Raw genomic sequence first — 20,240 nt, 5'->3', positions numbered from 1 at the left:
ACATGCAGAAACTGGATTATCCTAATAATCATGTCATTCTTCCCCCTTCTTTTTCTTCCCAGCCACCATTTATGCTCCTCGGAGGAAAGGGCAGCTCTCTGCTGATATCTGTATGGAAACAATAGGGGAGGAAATCTCAGAGCTGCGTCAAATGAAGAAGGGAGTTTTTCAGAGAGTGGTTGCCATTTTCATCCATTATTGTGATGTCAATGGAGAGCCAGTAGAAGATGACTACATATGATTGGGTTGCGTGTGCCCCACCAGCCACTGGTTACTCCCACTTTCCAGCTATTCCTCTGGTAGAAAACAAGAGGATGTGTTGGACTGCCTTAGTGCACTGCAATGTCTCAGGGCCAGGTTCTCAAAGGGGGTGGGGGATCCTGGCTTGATTTGGTGTAGAGTATGTAGTAAATGTATAAGGAACATTAACAGTGTGTACAAAGATTTGTACATAGCGGAAATATTGGGGTTGGGGGGGAAAGCTTCTTGGAGCTCAGACTTTATATCATATGTTTATAGCAATTTAATTTAAAAATCCATTTAAATGAAGGCAGGTAATACAGAAGAGTTGACACAGTTGTTTGTTTTTCTTGGCTTTTTCAGTTCCTAAGTGTCTCTTCATTTGCCAAGCCAAGACCTCAGTTGCTTCATTCAGAAAAATCATTGGCGTCTCCTTAAATCTGTGCCTTTTTCTTCCTGAGTGAGTCTGTTTGAGTAAATCTGTTGAGCAGTTTGTATGTCTCGAGTGCATTTAAAAAAAAAAAAAATCTGAGTGCTGTAGCATAGGAGAACACGATTGGAGAGGGTGGAATAAGATTTTCTGTACGAGACTGTACTTTCTATTTTTTTTAAAAACATTACAGTTTCCACATTTCTTAAAATCAAGTAAATAAAAAAAGGCTTATGGACTGAAATTCCCTGAGTTTGAAAACCTGAATTCCAAAGCATTTTCTAGTTATTTATTTCCACATTCAATTGTGTATTTGTTTTATCTTGGAATATGAAAATAAAACTTTATTACAAACTGGGTTACTTTATTATTTATTTTTTGTGGTTCTTGTTGTTTGCCTTGAAACCAGCAGGTGATACTACATGAAGACATAATGATTGCATGAATACTGAGATGATTTCTGGACTTTTATTTAGTTGAATTTTTTAACTCCCTGCAAAATAGGGGAAAAGGGAAAAAATGTTTTGCTAATCAGGTTTGTGGCATGCCACAGCAAATCATTTGAAGGAACTGGATATGGTTATTCTGGAAAAGAAGACAGTCTGGGACATGCTGGTCAACTACACATAACTTGAATGATCTGGTGAAATGGGGATTTGGACTTGCAATTGCCTGACTTCAGAGGTCAGAATTGTAACAATGAGTAGAAAATTCAGAGAGATACACAGATTTTGGCCCATTCTAAAGAAAAACTTCCTAACATTTTCAAAGTGCAAGTGGCTACCTCAGGAGACATAGGGGTTCCTGGTCACTGAATTGTCTAGTAGAAACAAGAGGATCACTCTAAGAAGAAGCAGTAGAAGGGTGGCTACTAAAGTATGGCAATGTAGGATTTATTCTAATAAGTTTACCCTGATTTTCCATGTCAAGTGTTAGCAAACACTTTCTCCATAGCAGTCTTGAAGGAGACTGTGAATGGATTATTTTCATCTTACAGATGGGGGATACATGTTCAGAAAAGCAAATGACTTGCCCGAGGCCACTCACATCAGTAACAGCCAGGACTGGAAAGAAGGTGCTCTGACACCAGAGCCAAGTATTTCCTATCACACCAAAAACTCCCTTCCTCTGTAGTTGACTTAGGATTCAGAGGTCATCCTAATCCAATCTCATCTTAAAGTGAGGAAAACAGGCTTAGAGTGGTGGTCATTTACCATATGTAAAATGGGGATACAACTTGCAGTACTTTTCCCCAGAAAAATTTCTGTAAGGTTGCAAAACTCTGAGCTGTCCATTGTTCATGAATGTGGCAGGTGAGGGGACTAGAAATTATGCCTGTGGAAGAGGGATATGATTAATTTCTTCAAACATGCCTAGTAAAGGTCTTAAAGAAGGGTGATAAACTGGAAGAAGGTGGTGAGGAGATATATTTTGGCTTATTTTAGTAACTTTCCAAGAAGAGAGGCATTGTGCTATGGAAGGAATAGTGGTGATCCTAAAGTTGAGATCTAGGCTTGAGTCTTGGTTCAGACGTTTAATGGCATAATTAAGTAAAATGAAGATGCTGTTATCACCCACCTCATAGGGTTATTTAGTAGTGTTCTTCAGATATTCAAACCTCTATAGAAATGGGGATTAACAGAGCTATTTGACAGTGACACTGGAGAAGAGCAACAGATGAAAACATTAAAGTCCTATTCCCAGTCTTTAGGGCAAGTTAAGACATGATTAAGGTGAGGCAAGTCTTAAGTGGTGCTTTAAGAGAGAAATTGAGGCAGAGAGAGATTATTTTTATGTGAGAGGCTCAGAGAAGGCTTCTTGATAAAATGCTAGCCTTGAAGTAAGGTTTTTAGGAGGGGTCAGATTTCAATACATTGGAGGTACATGGGAGGCAATTGCAGGTACAGGGAAGGGTGTAAGCAAAATCAAAGACACGAAAGCATTGAAGGGAGAAGGGTTTGCTTGCAGTTTAGTTTGGCTGTAGCACAGAGCATATACATTAAACTGAAATAACTCATATTTCTCTGTTTCGTGAAGCTCTGCTAAGTTTTCTTTTAAATAGTCCCATGTAGTAAATAGCATAGAAATGACCCAATTCCTTAGGAGATAAAATAATTGGCCCATTGTGACAAAACTGTAAGTGTTGGAAGTGGGCTTAAGATTCAGGTCTTCAGTTCAGAACAGTAACTTTTGTGTTACCCTGCTTCTTGCAGGAAAAAGTATAGTATATCATGTTTGTATCATGTTTCATCAAGCACCAGACCAATGTGCCTATGTACAGAGAATAATAAATTTTCTGAGCGGTGCTCTTTTCAGTCACTGGAGGGCACTGCTCTCTGATTTTTAGTGGCATTTAAAACTCTGAGCTTCTTGCATATTCCATATTTCCAGCAGCCTATCTGTATAAAAATCACATGATGGCAGAGCCAAAACCTTAGAACATAGAACTGTTCAGGACAGAAAGGAATTTCAGTGAGAGTCTGGGGTTACAGATCAAATCAAGAGGAAGTCCTCATTTCAAATCCTGCTTGCATCTTGGTATGATACAGCAAAATCTCTGAGCCTTGTTTTTCTATTAAAAAAGAAAGAAGAAAATGTACCTTACAAGTCTGTGAAGATGAAATGAGAATGTGTAAGTGCTTCACGAACTCTAAGCCCCAAATGAATATGACCAGCTATGCTATGTATTATTGCCTTTGCTATACCCCAACCCTACCCCCATTCTTCATTTAAAGAGGAGAAAATCCAGAGACGGAAAGTCACTTGCTAAAGATCACACAGCACATCAGTAGGAAATCTTGGAGCTAAAACAGAAATATCCCTTCTAGTCCAGGTATCTTTCCCTGCCAGGCAATTTTATGAATCACAGATGCAAAGGAGTGATAGCTGCCCTGGTAAGTTCATTGCTGTTATTTATGGTAGTGTGGGAGTGATGGCAGAAGGGAGGGGCACAATTCAGGGAATCAATTTATACAGAATTTCCATATGATCTTTTAACTTCAAATTATAGACCATTGTTGTTCTTGATGTGACATTAGGGAAAAGAGCAATAATTTTCTTTGCATTAGAGGAGGTAAGCTCTAGTTCTCCCTCAACCTCTGTTAACTCTGATCTTGGACAAATCCCATTACCTCTGAATTTCAGTTTACTCATCTGCAAAATGGAAGTTAGGATAATACTCTATGCATCTCGCAGCCTTGTGAGGAAAGCACATTTTTTAAAATTATAAAGCAGTAGAGAAATGGGAGTAATAATACGGGCTTATCTCTTTTATTTTCTGGGAGTAGAGGTATAGGAGGAAGAAGGGTATATAAGCAATCAGATTAAGTGACTTGCTCAGAGTCACACAGCTAGTAAGTGTGTGAGACAGAATTTGAACTCAGATCCTCTTGATTCCAGGGCTGGTGCTCTTATCTGCTGTGCCATCTAGCTGCCCCAGACTTATATCTTTATGGGTATATCATCTCAGTGAAAATATTTTTTATTACAAATGCAGGAGGAATAAGAAATAACAGAAATTCAACATTGTAATCTTTAGAGCCATATCTGGAAAAGAGAACCATAGATTCTGTCCCAGACATAATCTTTATTAGTTTTATCACATCAACAGAAAGAATACAATTTCCTCTTTCCCCTTCTTTTCCTCCCCTTTCTTTCCCTAATTCCTAAAGCCTTAAAGTAATGTGATGGCACAGAATGGATATGTGAATATCACAGCATGTGGAAGGCTGGGAGGGGAAGTGGGAGCATCTTATATGAGAAGCTTTGACTTGGCCTAGTACATGGGCTAAATGTGGAGATACATAGGACTGATTTGTCATGTCTCCCCAGTCTGTATTGCACACTGCTTCCCTAGGGCTAGGAAGCCACATAAAAACCCAGCTGGTCCAATTCAGAGAGCTTTAGACTAAGTTCTGATAGTAGTTTTTGTTAACTGCTTTCCAGCTTTGGTGTTGTGTGGGAACTGTTGAAACTAGGGGCTCATTGCATTCAGCACAGAGCCCCAGGGAACAGTTCCACACATCATGGCAATACAGGGTGATATTGGATAGTGGTGAGACCTTGAGGCCCTTTTTGAGTTACTGTACTGTGCCTTCCAAACTTGATTTGTCCCTTCCCTCCACTATCTCACCAAGAAGTGTAGCTCAGTTTGATCCCCGATAAAACTGCCCTACTCTTATTAATCCACTCAAATATTCTAGTGAAATTGTTACCATTATTTTGAATTAGCTATTTCTTGTAGTCTCCTCAATGGCAGCTTTTTGCATGGTTTTCTTTGAACAACTATATTCTCTTCAGCATTCATCTTTTCCAATACTTCACTCCTTTTGATACTAATATGGTATGTCACAAAGAATCAGAAAGGGGAGGGACCTTATATATCATCTGGACCAGTTTTATAGATATGGAAATAGAGATGGAAAGCCATTAGCCCAAGATCACACAGCTCTCAGTGTCACAGCTAGGACAAAACCAGATAGTATCACAGAGGACTAGCCCAGATGCAAAACCAGCTTTCTGATCAGCCAATGGATACTATCATCTACTCCAGTCATCCTCTCTGGCAGGTTCATTCAGCAACATTGAGAAAGAGGATATGGGGTGGGGGGAAGGTGGCGTGCCAAGAGGAGGGGAAGGAATACTGCTGATTACAGGTCCAGATCCAGAACATTGCATTTAATCTGGAAAGCTCCCTCCCCTCATCCAGCCTGCTGATCCCTCTATCGCTTTCTGTTTTTGTTACTCATCTGTGGCAAAAGCAACTAGCTATTCAGTGGTAAGCATGTCTACACCCAGCCTCCGACTCTCTTCCTCTGCCATTTCATCTAATTACTGGCATTACTACTGGTCTGGATCGCCATGACCTTTCAAAATGACAAGGATTGGGTTGGCCGTCATAAGCATTTGTCATGAGCAATGATGGGGGTTTGGCTCTTTCCCACCCACATTGGAATCTTTGCATCACTGTACAATCCGAGATTTTCTTTTTAAACAAGGGAGACCTGCCACATAGCCATGCAAAATGGACTCATTTTGCAGAAGTACAAATGTCTGGGGCAGCTAGATGGTGCAGTGGATAGAACACCAGCCCTGGATTCAGGAGGACCTGAGTTCAAATCTGGTCTCAGACACTTTGACACTTCCTAGCTGTGTGACCCTGGGCAAGTCACTTAACCCTAATTGCCTCAGCAAAAAAAAAATAAATAAAATAAAAAATAAATAAATAAAAATAAAAATAAAAAAAAATTAAAATTAAAAAAAAATAAAAAATAAAATAAAATAAAATAAAAAATAGAAGTACAAATGTCTACTAAGTATAATCTTTCCAGAATGAAAGGGGAAAAAAGGCAAACCTTAACCTTTTTAAAAAAAAATAGATAATGACCTTTTGAAAATGCATAGAAGATGCTACAGTAAATCTATGGTTCCTGGATTCCTGGACCCAAGTCTTTTCTCTGGGAAGTGTTTTTTTTTTTTTTTTTTTTAAGTAGCTTTAGTCCTTGGAGAGGACTAGATAAGACATTCCTTGAGAATTGGGACTGTTTTGTTTTTGGCCTTTCTTTGTGGTTCCCAGTGTCTGGCACAGAGCCTGGCATATAGCATGCACTTAATAAAGACTTGCCTTTCAAGTGACTTGCCAGGTAAATGACTTAGCTATTTCTCCTATTCTGGGTTTCCTGTTTCCCGTTTGAGACATCTTTATACCATGGCATGTTTTCTTTCCTTATGATATCAGCATTCAGAGTTTAGCCACATCATTCATCTTGCTGGCCAAAGCAGGGGCTCTTTATCCAGGAAGCATAACCCTGGCTCTGAGAGATTTCAGGCTTTGGAATATTGATTTCTCTTTTGATACTCCCTTGTCCCTGTATTCTTCTTACCTCCTAATGGATCTCCTTGTGCCTATTCTTTAATATTTCCAGTCTGTCTTTCACACAACTCCCCAAATAGTCTTTCTAAAAGATATCTAAACCACTACCTATTGCATATAAGTTTAACTATGAAGCCCTTAACCTGGCACTCAGAACTCACTTTCCTTTCCAGTCTGATTTCATATTATTCCTTTTTTTATTCCTGCATTCCAGAAAAACTGATTAGCTGTTTCCTGATCTTGTTCTATTGTCTCTTATCTTCACACATGCCACTCACCATATCTGGACTCCACTCCCTCTTCATCTCAATTCATCAGAATTTTCCTTCAAGGCTCAACTCAACTACTACTTTCTTTATAAACTTTCCCCAGATTTCTCCCCCTCCCCATCTGAAATTGTCTTTTTCTTCAAATTTTGCAAAGTCTCATCACATTCTTTCTTGTACCATAGCAATATTTTTATATCATCCATATGCATATTAGACTTACTATATTCTAGACCTATAGAATTAGGGTATTAGAGCTAAAAAAGACTTTGAGGCCATATGGTTTAATTCTATTATTTTACAAAAGAGGAAACTGAGATCCAGGGAGGTAGTGACCAAAACTCAAATTTTAAGTTCCCTGTTGTTTTAAGAAACCCTATTATTTTCCATATTTATAACACTAGTACCCAGCATGTGACTTTGCACAAAGAAAGCATTTAATAAATGTCTTAAATTGAGCGGGGTATGCTACAAGGCCCTTGGCACAAAGCAGAAATTGCTTCCTTCAACAGCATTCCATTCTATCAGAGTAAGAGAGATCACTAAAGAATGCCCTAGAAAAAATCCATTTTGGTTTCCATAGTAATATGAAAAGAGTAAATTTCCAGGAAAGGATCCTCCAAATTCTTCTTACCTAAAACGTGAGCTTATGCTTCAAAAACATATCCATGTATTAGCTCAAAACCAAGGCAAGCAACTTCTCCCTCCATGGCTCAGGACCCCACTCAGAAATCTAATATGTATTCCAGCAGCCCAGTCCCAAATTCATTTTGAGATTCAATATCTTCAGCTTTGAATGGAAAAATAAAATAAAGATATGGCTAAAAGCTTCTTTGGTAGCCAGATCAAGATAGCAGGTGCAGAAAAACATTCTAGCAATGGTTAGACTTTTCTGACTGCTTAAAATGGACTGTGGTGGAAGGCCGTGAGCTCCCCATTTTTGAGAATGAATAACTACTCATCAGAGATATTGTAGTGGGAAATCTTGGTAAGAGAGTTCAAAGGTCCTTTCAAACTCTGAGATTTTAGGATTTATACTACCTTTTTATCTCTTTTGCCTGTAGTTAGTTAAGGAAACTAGCCTTAGCCCCGACATTTGTTAAGGTTCATTTATAAAATATTCCTGAGTTGACAAACTAGAGAATATGTAGAGAAGAATAATAGGATACTAAGATAATTCAAAACTGTATCCACTAAAGATCAGTTGGAGGATTATAGTAACCTAAATGAAATTGCTCACTGATTGGTCAGTTAAACATTTTCTTTTTCTCATTCTCTTAAGGATCTATAGAAGAGAAATTATAGGGGATAGAAGATTGACGAGAAATCCTTGATATCTTTTACGGTCTGGAGGGCTGTAATGGGGAAGAGGGATTCAACTTGTTAGTTGAAGGCCTGCTTGCATTCTCACCAGTTCCTATTCAGTGGAAAACTGATACACCAGTGTGGGTAGAACAGTGGTCCTTAACAAGCAATAAAATTCAGGCCTTAATAGATATAGTGCAAGAGCAGCTTGACCAAGGACACTTACAACCTTCTCTAAGTCCTTGGAATTTCCCTATTATTTGTTGTAAGAAAGAAATCTGGAAAATGAAGAATGTTGACTGATTTAAGAAGATAAATGAATAGATGGAAACAATGGGAACTCTTCACTCTGGACTTCCATCTCCTACTCAGTTGCCTAGAGAATGGCCTCTTTGGCTTATAGATATTAAGGATTGTTTCTATTCTATCCCTCTAGCTAAGGAGGATATGAAAAGATTTGCCTTTTCAGTGCCCAGCATTAATTTAGCTGAGCCTTATAAAAAATATGAATGGACAGTTTTGCCATTGTCCTTCTTGGCAAACAGAGACAGTTACTGGGATTCTTTATTGCCTATAGGTGATCCTTTGTTGTAAAATTCTTCTCTAAAATGTAATGTTCTCTGGGAACAAGTTTCTTAGGGGTTTCTGGAGTCAGCCTTCCTTTCAGTTCAGTAATCACAAGTGAGCCAGGGATTAAAATCCAAATCCTTTATTGTCTCCTTCAAAGTCTTGTCTCTTTTCCTGGGCCCCGGTTAGCTTTCTTAGAGGCCTATCTCTCTCTTTGGTTCTGAGAGCTCCTGCCACTAGTTCTTTGTCTCTGCCAGCTTCATCCTCCAGCCAGCACAAAGGCGGAAGATGGAATGAATCTGATTCCTCCTCTGAGAGCTTCTAGTGGGCTTCTCCTCTAGTGCACTTGTCCTTTCTGGCCCTGACAGCTTCTCCTTATATGCCCCACACTGAGTATACACCAATCATTATGTCACTATGTAGGATTAAATCAATGCTAAACAAGATTTAACCATTGTCTCCTCAATTCCACTTAGCACCTTGTAAGAATCCTAATAGTCTTTTCCAAAGGGCATCAACAGAAAGAAGTCAAAAGGAGGCAGATTTAAATCAATACTGAAATTTCCAAACAATCAGAAGTAGCCAACAATAGATATGTGCTGTCTTGTTAGGTAGTAAGTCCTCTTCATTGCAGCTTTTCAAGCAAAGACTGAATGGCCCTTTATTGAGAATAGCATGGAAGGCAGGGATGCATGCACTAAGCATTGAGTGACTTCACTGTAGCCTTGGTTCTGAACATATAACAATTTGTACTGCAGATGAAATAATGCTACTAGAAACACTTTGACTCAGATTTAAGAGAAGGTTGTGCAAAAATTTCTCAGGTGAAAAGGGATCACGAGTGGAAAAAGTTAAAGAAGGTTCTATTATTCCATGTTTTGCTTTCTATGAGAAGCAGCTTTTTTGTGTTCTATTTCCCAACTGCCTCATCTTCTTATAACCTCTGTCCTCTGTAGCCTTCTGTCTGGATGGAGAACTAGAGCAATGTGGAAGATGTCCTTTGCATGCAAATGACAGCATGATTGGAAATCCTGCAACCAGACTGCTTTCCAATGTCTTTCATTTATGTCTCTCTTTAGAAACAGGACTCTGGGATTTGGGTTCTTTGTGTAAGGGGAGTTTCTCAAGTTCCTTATGATATAGTGCAAAACCTGGCAAAGGAGAAAAAAAGTAAGGGAAAAAATCAAGCAGCTATCATAGAATTACAGAATCTCAGCACTAGAAAACACTGAACTTAGAAGAATAAGATTCAAATCCCAGTATTGCCCCAGCTATATGATTTTTCACTCCTCTAAGTGCTCTGTTTCCTCCTGTAAAATAGAGATAGTATTTAACATTCCATACTCCACCTCAGAGAGTTGTGAGGAAAGTTCTCTCTAAACATTAATGTGAATAGAGAAATGTGAGATGTTATTGTCCTTCTTGGAGATAGGGATTGAGACCATATCTGTGATTTAATTGATACAGGGAACTCCCACCTGAGGAACTTCTTCCTACATGAAAGTTTGCCTCTTCTCTGCAGCTTGAGAGTTGCCTAGAGGAGGGCTTCTTTAATTTTTTCCATTCATGACAACTTTTCACCTGAGAAATTTGTACACAGCTTCATCTTGAAGTCTGAGCAAGATTTTTTAGTAGCATTCCTTCATGTGCTGTATAAAGTGTGCATGTTGGGGGTTCAGAACCAAGGCTACAGTGAAGTTATCCAATGTAACATGAGCAAGTGCTGCCAGAAACACCTCAGATTTACTACACATTTGATTTTGAATTAATTTTTGTTCATTGCATTCAGAAACTTTTTACCCCTAACTGTGGGGAGGTGACCCACAGTTTAAGGTTTGGCCTAGAACACACTCGACTTGCCCATGATCATACAGCTGATATATGTTTAGAGGTAGGACTTGAACCTATGTTTTCCTGATTCTGAGTTTGGTTCTCAACTAAAAGGCCATGGGGTGGGGGGGAGTTCCTTGTGATGACGCTAAAAAAAGACAAGGAGGAAAAAGAAGGAAGAAAAGAAGAGGAGGAAGAAGAAAGAAGAAAGAAAAAAAGAAAGAAGAGTAAGGATGAAGAAAAAGGAAGGAAGAAGAGAAAAAAGAAGCAGAGAGTGAGATAAAGGAAGAGGAGAGGAGGAAGGAGAAAGGGAAAAGTAGAAGAAATAAAAAGAAAGAAAGAAAGGAAAAAGCCAAGAAAGGAAGGAAGGAAGGGAAGAAGAAAGAGAGGAAGGAAGGAAAGAAGGAAGGAAGGAAGAGAGGAAGGGAAGAAAAGAAAGAAAGAAGGAAGGAGGGAGGGAGAAAGGGAGAAAGAGTGAGAAGGAAGAAAGGAAGGAAGGAAAGAAGGAAGGGAGGAAAGGAAGGAGGGAGGGAGAAAGAGAGGAAGGAAGGGAAGAAGGGAGGGAGAGAGGGAGGGAAGGAGGGATAGCAAGAAACCAGCGCAATAAGAAGCTGTGTAGCATGATGGCAAATGTATTGGACCACTAATGGAGTTAGAAAGACCTCAGTTCAAGTCTTACCTTTACTTTGCTGAATCTTGGGCAATATTCTAAAATTTATCTACTAAATTACAAATAAGTTTCAATCTGTGTCACTGAAGGGAATACTCACACTATTGAAATTTCAGATTCTCAAAGCATTGACTAATATTACTACTGTCTATCTCATGGGACTTGTGAAAATAAAATGACATTACATATATATTTGCATATATTTTATTCACTGTGTATATATCTATTGTCTATCTACCCCTACCTTAGCAGGAATACCTCTAGCTGTTGGGAACTCACTACTTCCTGAGGTAGCCAGTGCCTCTTTAGGGTGGCTCCAATTATTTTTTCCCCTCTGCAATCAGGAGTGTAAATTTATTTTTTTTAAAAAGCTTTTTATTTTCAAAACATATGCACAGATAATTTTTCAACATTGACCCTTGCATAGCCTTGTGTTTCAAATTTTCCCCTCCTTCTCCCCCACTCTCTCCCCTAGATGGCAAGCAATCCAATATGTTATTCATGTTAAAATACGTTAAAACCAATATCTGTAAACATATTTATACCATTTTCTTGTTACTCAAGAAAAATCAGATCAAAAAGGAAAGAAAATGAGTAAGAAAACAAAATGCAAGCAAACAACATCAAAAAGAGTGAGAATGTTATGTTGTGATTCACATTCAGTTCCTATAGTCCTCTCTCTGGATGCAGATGTCTCTCTTCATCACAAAAACATTGGAACTGGCCTCAATTATCTCATTGTTGGAAAAAAGTCATGTTCATCAGAATTGATCATCATATAATATTGATGTTGCTATGTATAATAATCTCCTGGTTCTGTTCATTTCACTTAGCATCAGTTCCTGTAGGTCTCTCCAGACTTCTCTGAAGTCATCCTCCTAATTATTTTTTACTGAACAATAACATTCCGTAACATTCATATACCATAACTTATCTAGCTATTCTCCAACTGATGGGCATCCACTTAGTTTCCAGTTTCTTGCCACTATGAAAAAGGCTGCTGCAAACATTTTTGCATATGTGGGTTCCTTTCCCTTCTTTAAGATCTCTTTGGGATATAAGCCCAGTAGAAACACTGCTGGATCAAAGGGTTTGATAACTTTTTGAACATAGTTCTAAATTGCTTTCCAGAATGGCTGGATGTGTTCACAATTCCACCAACAATATGTTAATGTGCCAATTTTCCCATATCCCTGCAGCATTCATCATTATCTTTTCTTGTCATCTAAGCCAATCTTAGAGGTATATAATGGTGTATCAGAGTTGTCTTAATTTGCATTTCTCTGTTCAATAGTGATTTACAGCATTTTTTCATATGATTAGAAATGGTTTTAATTTCTTCATCTGAAAATTGTCTGTTCATATGCTTTGACCATTTATCAATTAGAGAAGGGCTTGAATTCTTATAAATTTGAGTGAATTCTCCATGTTTTAGAATTGAAGCTTTTATCAGAACCCTAAAATGTAAAAATGTTTTCCCAATTTATTGCTTCCCTTCTGATTTTATCTGCATTAGTTTTATTTGCATAAAAACTTTTTAACTTAATATAATCAAAATTATCTATTTGGAGTTCAATTATAAGTTCCAGTTCTTCTTTGGACAAAAATTTCTTCCTTCTTCACAGATCTGGGAGGTAAGCTATCCTATGTTCTTCTAATTTGCTTATAATATCACTCTATGTCTATATCATGAACTCATTTAGACCTTCTCTTGGTATGTGGTGTTAAGTGTGGGTCAATGCCTAGTTTCTGTCATATTTGTTTCCAATTTTCTCAGAAGTTTTTGTCAAATAGTGAATTCTTTTCCCAAAAACTGGAGTCTTTGGGTTTGTCAAACACCAAATTGCTATAGTTATTGACTATTTTGTCCTGTGATCCTAACTTATTCCACGGATAGATTACTCTATTTCTTAGCCAGTACCAAATGGTTTTGATGATTGCTGCTTTATAATATAATTTTAGGTCTGCCACAGCTAGGCCACCTTTATTGGCATTTTTTCATTAATTCCCTTGAAATTCTTGACCTTTTGTTTTTCCAGATGAACTTAATTAATTTTTCTAGGTCTGTAAAATAATTTCTGGGGAATTTGATTGTCATTTTTATTATATTCACTCGGCCTACCCATGACCACTTGATATTTTTCCAACTGATTAGATTTGACTTTATTTGTGTGGAAAGTGTTTTGTAGTTGTGCTCATATAGTTTCTGACTTTCCCTTAGCAGATACGTTCTTAAATATTTTATACTATCAACAGTTATTTTGAATGGAATTTCTTTTTGTATCTCTTGCTGCTGGACTTTGTGGATAATATATAAAAATGCTGATCATTTCTGTGGATTTATTTTGTAAATTGCAATTTTACTAAAGTTGAGAGTCATTTCTAGTAGTTTTTTAATTGATTCTCTAGATTTCTCTAGGCATACTATCATATCTGCAAAGAGTGATAATTTTTTATTACCTACTCTAATTCCTTTAATTTCTTTTTCTTCTCTTTTTTGCCAAAGCTAACATTTCTAATTCAATATTGAATAGTAATGGTGATAGTGGGCAACTTTTTGTCACTCCTGATCTTATTGAGAATGGTTCTAGTTTGTCCCCAATACATATGCTGCTTGCTAATGGTTTTAGATAGATGCTACTGATCATGTTAAGGAAAAGTCCATTTATTCCTATATTCTCTAGTGTTTTTAATAGGAATGCTTTTTCTCCCATCCATTGAGATAATCATATGATTTTTGTTAGTTTGGTTATTGATATAGTCAATTATGCTAATAGTTTTCCTAATATTGAACTGCATTCCTGGTATAATCCTACTTGGTCATAGTGTATTATCGTAGGGATGACTTTCTACAATCTCACTGCTAATATTTTATTAAGATTTTTATATTAATATTTATTAGGGAAATTGGTCTATAATTTTCTTTCTCTGTTTTCGCCCTACTTGGTTTAGCTAAAAAGCACCATATCTGTATCATAAAAGGAATTTGGTAGGATTCCTTCTTTCCCTATTTTTTCAAATAGTTTATATAGTATTGAAATAAATTGTTCTTTAAATGTTTGTTAGAATTCACATGTAAATCCATATGGCCCTGGTGATTTTTTTCTTAGGTAATTGATTAATAGCTTGTTCTATTTCTTTTTCTAAAATGGGACTATTTAAATAATTTATTTCCTCTTCTGTTAACCTGGGCAATTTATATTTTTGTAGATATTGCTCCATTTCACTTAGATTATCCAATTTGTTGGCATATAGTTGGGCAAAATAACTCCTAATTATTGCTCTAATTTCCTCTTCATTGGTGGAAAGTTTTCCCTTTTTATATTTGAGACTAACAATTTGATTTTCTGTTTTCCTTTTTCTGATCAAATTAATTAAAGGTTTGTCTATTTTGTTGTTTTTTTTCATAAAACCACCTCTTAATTTTATTTATTAATTCAATGGTTTTCTTATTTTCAATTTTATTAAGCTCCCCTTTTATTTTCAGAATTTCAAATTTGGTATTTTATTGAGAGTTTTTAATTTGTTCTTTTTCTAGCTTTTTTAGATGCAAGCCTAATTCATTGATCTTCTCTTTCTCTATTTTATGCAAGTAAGCATCTAGAGATATAAAATTTCCCCTAATAATCACTTTGGCTGCATCACGCAAATTTTGGTATATTGTCTCATTATTGTGATTCTCTTGGATGGAATTATTGATTGTGTCTATGATTTGTTGTTTTACCCATTCATTTTTTAGGACTAGATTATTTAATTTCCAATTAATTTGTCATCTATTTTCTCCTGGCCTTTTATTGTATGTGATTTTTATTGAATCATGATCTGAAAAAAATGCATTTACTATTTCTGCCTTTCTGCATTTGATTTTGAGGGTTTTATGCCCTAATACATGGTCAATTTTTGTATAAATTCCACGAACTGGTGGCTCTAATTATTAGGAAGTTTTTCCTATCAAGCCAAAATCTGTCTTCTTGCAATTTGCTATTGCTCCTAGTTTTGCCCAGAAGAGCCAAAATAATAAATCTCCCTATAACTGAAGGACTCAGTCATATGCACTCAAAGTCTTTTCTCTTGTCTACAAGAATCCCAATTCCAGCAATCAGTCTTAATGTGATCAAGGGTTCAACTCTATAAATATCCCAGGCACTTTCCTCTGGGCCAATATAAGCTGTCAATTGTCCCTAAAATGCTGCATCCACATGGTCATTTGTAAATAGCTATCATGCCCCATCCCCCCAGATCTCTTCTCCATGCTAAACATAGATCCTTGAACTAGTCCTTTTTTCCTCACACCCAATAAATTGCCATTTCCTACTGATTCTATTTCTGCCACAGGACTCTAAACCATCTCTTACCTTTCTGTTGAGAAGCAGTATAGCATAGCGTAAAAAATTCTATAGTAAGGAAGATCTAAATTCAAATCATGTCTTTAATTCTTACAGGTAACCTGATCCCATGTAAATAGCTTAATTTTTCTGAACCTTAATTTCCTCATTTACAAAGTGAGAACAATGCATTCAGCAATTACCACATAGGATAATTCTGAGGATCAAGTTAGAGAATATTTGCTAAACACTTAGCAATTCTTAAAACATCATATAAATGCCAGTTATAATCATAATTATTATTCCCTTTGCCTCAACCCTAATTTGGACAGTCATTTCATGAGGGGTGTATGACAAAAATAGTCTAATTGGTCTGTCTTCAGCTTTTCCTCATTTTTAATTAATTCCATAGAAATTACTAGATGAATCTTTATGAAAAGATCTGATCATGTCAGCCCTTTGCTTAAAAATGTTTGATAACTTCCTATTGCTTTTTAAAGAATGTGCTATCTTCCTAAATATGTATGGAATGTTCTTCAGTCTTTCAGTCATCTATACTCTAGCCAAACTTTACTATGCATAGACTCACAGACTCTTTGAGCTGGATGAAACCTCAGCTAGCTCTAAACCAGCTTGTTTCTGAACTACAATTCATTCATTCTATCTTATTCTTGACAAACTATCCAGTCTTTTCTTGAAGATCTTGGATGAAGAGGAATTTACTATAGCCTGATGAAATCTACTCCATTCTTAGATAGCTCTGTGTTGGAAAATATATTTTATTTAAAGCCTAAATCATCCCCTCTATAATTTCCACCATTGCTCCTTTTAAGACCAAATAAAACAAGTCTAAGTTGTCTTCCACATATAATAAGTCCTCCAAATTCTTGAAAACAGTGATCATGTTTTCCCTAAATATCATTTTTCTTGGAATAAATATCCCTGATCCACTCAAACAACCCTCATATGGTATAGTTACTATTTCTCTGGATGCTCTGTTAATGCAGCCTAAGAATGAACAAGGTTTTTTGGCTGCCATGTTACATTGCTGATTCACTGATTCATTGCTATCCAGTTAAGTCTCCAGTCTTTTATGTATGAACTATTTGTTATCCAACCATGACCTCTCCTATCTTATACTTGTAAAATTAGTTTTTGAATACCAATATAAGATTTTACATTTGCCCTTATGACATTTCAGCTTATTAGTCAGCTCATCATTCTAGATCATGAAGACCTTTTAAAGATTCTGACCATGTCAATCATTATGTTAACTAGTTTTCCCAGTGATGTTATCTACAAATGTGATAGCAGCCTGGTCTTCTGGGATTCGAGTACTGTTTAAGTGGGGTTCTGGACTACACTGAGGCTAAATGGCTTAGTTTTGAGCAGATATGTGGTTTTGAATATGGAGATATTTTTGAAATATGAATTCACTTCCTAGATAAGAACTGAATTTAGAATATACTATGCTGAGCTGTGGAATTGTAAAGATGAAAAACAACAGGGTTCTTATCATCAGAAATCTTCCAGTATGAGATCTGACTATTTATTCCATTATCTAAAATATTGATAAATATATTGAATAGCATAAGATCAAGGATCAAGGGTGCTATACTAGATAAATCTTAGTTACCATTAATCCATTGCCTGTTCTTTGGTTCTGGCTATTTAACCATTTCTGAGTCCATATTATTTTGCTAATGACTAATGCATGTCTTTTCATATTTTCCATAAAGACAATATGAGAGCCTTTGTTAAATATTTGCTAAATTAAGGATCAAATGAGTTAACATATGTGCAGTGTTTCAAACCAGTTTGAAAGTTCTATTCTATTCCCTCTGAAAATCAGAGCAACACTGGTCCTCCAGAACTGCACACATCTCTTTTCTCCATGATCTTTCAAAAATCACTAAAAGTAGCTCAGCAATCACATCTGCCAGGTTTTTGTTTATTTGTTTTTTAGGATTTTGGGATATAATTTATCTAATCTGTATGAACTCAACAAAGACAAACTTCTTTCTTTAGTTTTTTCCTAAATATGTGTTTCACCTCATTATTAGCTATTTTTTATTCTGTTCTTTCAAAATTAAAAATGATTGTCTTTGGCAAAAACACAAAAGCAAAATAAGAATTGAGTAGTCCTGCCTTCTTTCCATCTTTCACCATAGTCATAAATAATTATGGACAGCTAAGTGGAGAGAATCTGGAGAATCTGGAGTCACAAAGGCCTTAGAATTCAAAATGTAGCCACAGATAATTACTAACTATATTATTCTGAGCAAGTCACTCAATCTCTGGTTGCATCAGTTTTCTGGTCTATAAAAAAATGGATAATTAATCCCTACCTTGCAGAGTGGTTTTGAGATAATATTTGTAAAGTACTTAGCACACTACCTGGCACATTGTCAATGCTATACAAATGTTAGCTATTATCATTGATCATTCTGTTCATCCAAAGTGGTGACCTTAACCCTTCTTTGTGCTTTTCTCCATTATAGTTTTAAAGAACAAAATTAAATGAAACAAACAACAAATTTTTCATTGAATTTTAGAATTGGAAGGAAATTTCAGAGGTTACTCAGTTCAACTATATCTAACTAGGAATTCGCTTTCCAACATTTCCTGACAAGTAGTCATACAAACACAAAAAAATGACAGAGAGCTCAGTCCCTCCTGAGACAGCTCATCAGACTTTTGATGAACTCTAATTGTTAGGAAAATTTTCTTTTTATGGGGCTCAAATTAGCTACTACATAAATCCCTTCACTGTTACTAGTTCTGCTCAATGGGCCAAAGCAAAATTAATAACTCATCATATATTTGGAGAGACCTTGAGGCTGCTAGGATCAAGAATTGAAAGAAGTGTAGAGATTATCTAAAACAATAGCTTTGCAAGCATTATAAATTGTGTATCCTTTACAGTAAAACCTTTTTTGAAGATGTATATTCCCAATATGTGAACATTTACTGGTTTATAAATTATATACATGCACTAAGATACCAGTAAAAGTTATGAATATTATAAAACATAAAATAGATATTTCAAAAGACCAAGATAGAAATGAAATCATATTTGATCCTAGGGCTAATAGGGAATCCCTGGGGTGTGTGTGTGGCAGGGAGATAGGGGGAGTCATAGTCAGACCTACAGTTTAGGAAATTGTTTGGATAACTGCTGGGAGGATAAATTGGAGAGGGCATGACTAAGGGCAGAGAGACCAATTAGGACTTTATTGTTATAGCACAGGTAACAGGGGTCATGAGCCCTGAATTAGAGTGGTGACTGTGAGTAGAGAGAAGGGGATAGATGAAAAAGATGTGGATATTACAAGAGCAAGATTTGGCAACTGATATGGATATATAGAGTGAAGGCAAGTGAGAGATCCTGGCTGTAGAAACCTGGATGACTACAAGAATGATGTTTTGAAGATAGTCACATTTTGGAGGAAGGGTCCAATTCAGATAAGAATCTTTTCATGTCTATTCTTTCTATAACTCATTTGTTGTCACCCAAAATAAAATAGAAGAAAGGCAAGGTTCTTATTAATCAATCACTGTCCCAGTCTCAAGGTCCATTCTCACCTCAATCATAAGGCAAAGAGTAGGGTCAGAATTTTCTCAGTGGCACTAATGCAGTTATTAGGGGTGATAGTAAATTTAGATTAAAACTGCCCCCAGGGGCCAACATGAGGCTCAGAAGTAAAGGGGTCAGGAGATTATACAGTAGAATGGGCAGTGTGGGTGGGATCATGAGCATTGGCAACCTTATTTCTCATTCTCCAGTTACTCACAAGGAGATCAAGTAATTCCTGGGACAATCTCTATAGCTTCCATTTCATTTTACAGAATAGGAAACTATGGTGAGAGCCAAGTAACTAATTACAAACCCTTTCCATCTTCTCTTCTCAGGACAAATAGCTTTACTTTTTTCAATGAACTTACTCTGGGAAGTTTCAATTATCCCCTGACTCTTTTTCCCTTCCTGCTTTTCCAAATGCGTGTGGAGAAAAAGAAGGAAGATGCTTTCCAGAGAGAAGGAGATGCTTTCTCTTAAATAGGGATTGCCCTATAGACACTGAGAGAGAAAGAACAGCTGAAGTTAAAACTGCTGATGCACTGACAGAGATCAAGGTCAGACAAAAATTCAGATCATTTTACCTAGACAAGGCCAACTAATCACAACAGGCCTTGTTGAGTAGATAGAGAGCTGCCTCAGAGGTAGGAACATCTGAGTTCAAACCTCTCTATAGTCTAGGTAGCTTTCTAAGACTGTAAAAATTGTAGTCAGTCAACAAGCATCTGTCATGGGCTTATTACCATGTCTCAGGTTCTGTTAAGTCCTGGAAATACAAATACAAGAACAAATACAGTTGCTCAAGGAGATTACCTTCTAATGAGGAAGACATTCCATAAAAAAAAGCTGGAAAAGGAGGAAATGGTGATGGTATCCTAGGGGAAGCACATGATGGAGAAATCCAGAGCAGTGCAGCCTGTAGAAAACAAAGAGATGATATCCTAGAGACTTTCTTTCAGTAAAGATTCTAAGAAGAGTCCTCCATCTCCAGTCAGAAGGAGGGTTCCCAGGAGCCAAGGACTAACTGACTTACTGAGTTTAGGTAAACACTTTGGATTTGATTTGGTAAGCAATGAAAGTTTTTGAATTAAGGCAGTGATGTGATCAAAGCAATGGAATGCAAGGAATAAATTGGCAGCAATTTGTTGCTGAAAAGGA

The 20,240-nt window shown here is 36.7% G+C and overlaps 1 protein-coding gene across 1 annotated transcript in view; it reads left to right on the top strand.

The window, feature by feature from the left end:
* FBXO38 (F-box protein 38) overlaps nucleotides 1-1,028 on the top strand; it is a 113,143-nt gene extending 112,115 nt beyond the window's left edge. The window contains exon 23 of the mRNA XM_051978954.1: nucleotides 63-1,028. Within this exon, the coding sequence (XP_051834914.1) occupies nucleotides 63-241 (179 nt within the window). The 3' untranslated portion in view covers nucleotides 242-1,028. The remainder of the gene's footprint in view (nucleotides 1-62) is intronic.
* Nucleotides 1,029-20,240: the final 19,212 nt, after the last annotated feature.

This window comes from Antechinus flavipes, chromosome 2, assembly GCF_016432865.1.
Source record: "Antechinus flavipes isolate AdamAnt ecotype Samford, QLD, Australia chromosome 2, AdamAnt_v2, whole genome shotgun sequence".
Lineage (NCBI taxonomy): Eukaryota > Metazoa > Chordata > Mammalia > Dasyuromorphia > Dasyuridae > Antechinus > Antechinus flavipes.
This window is presented reverse-complemented; position numbering and strand designations above follow the sequence as displayed.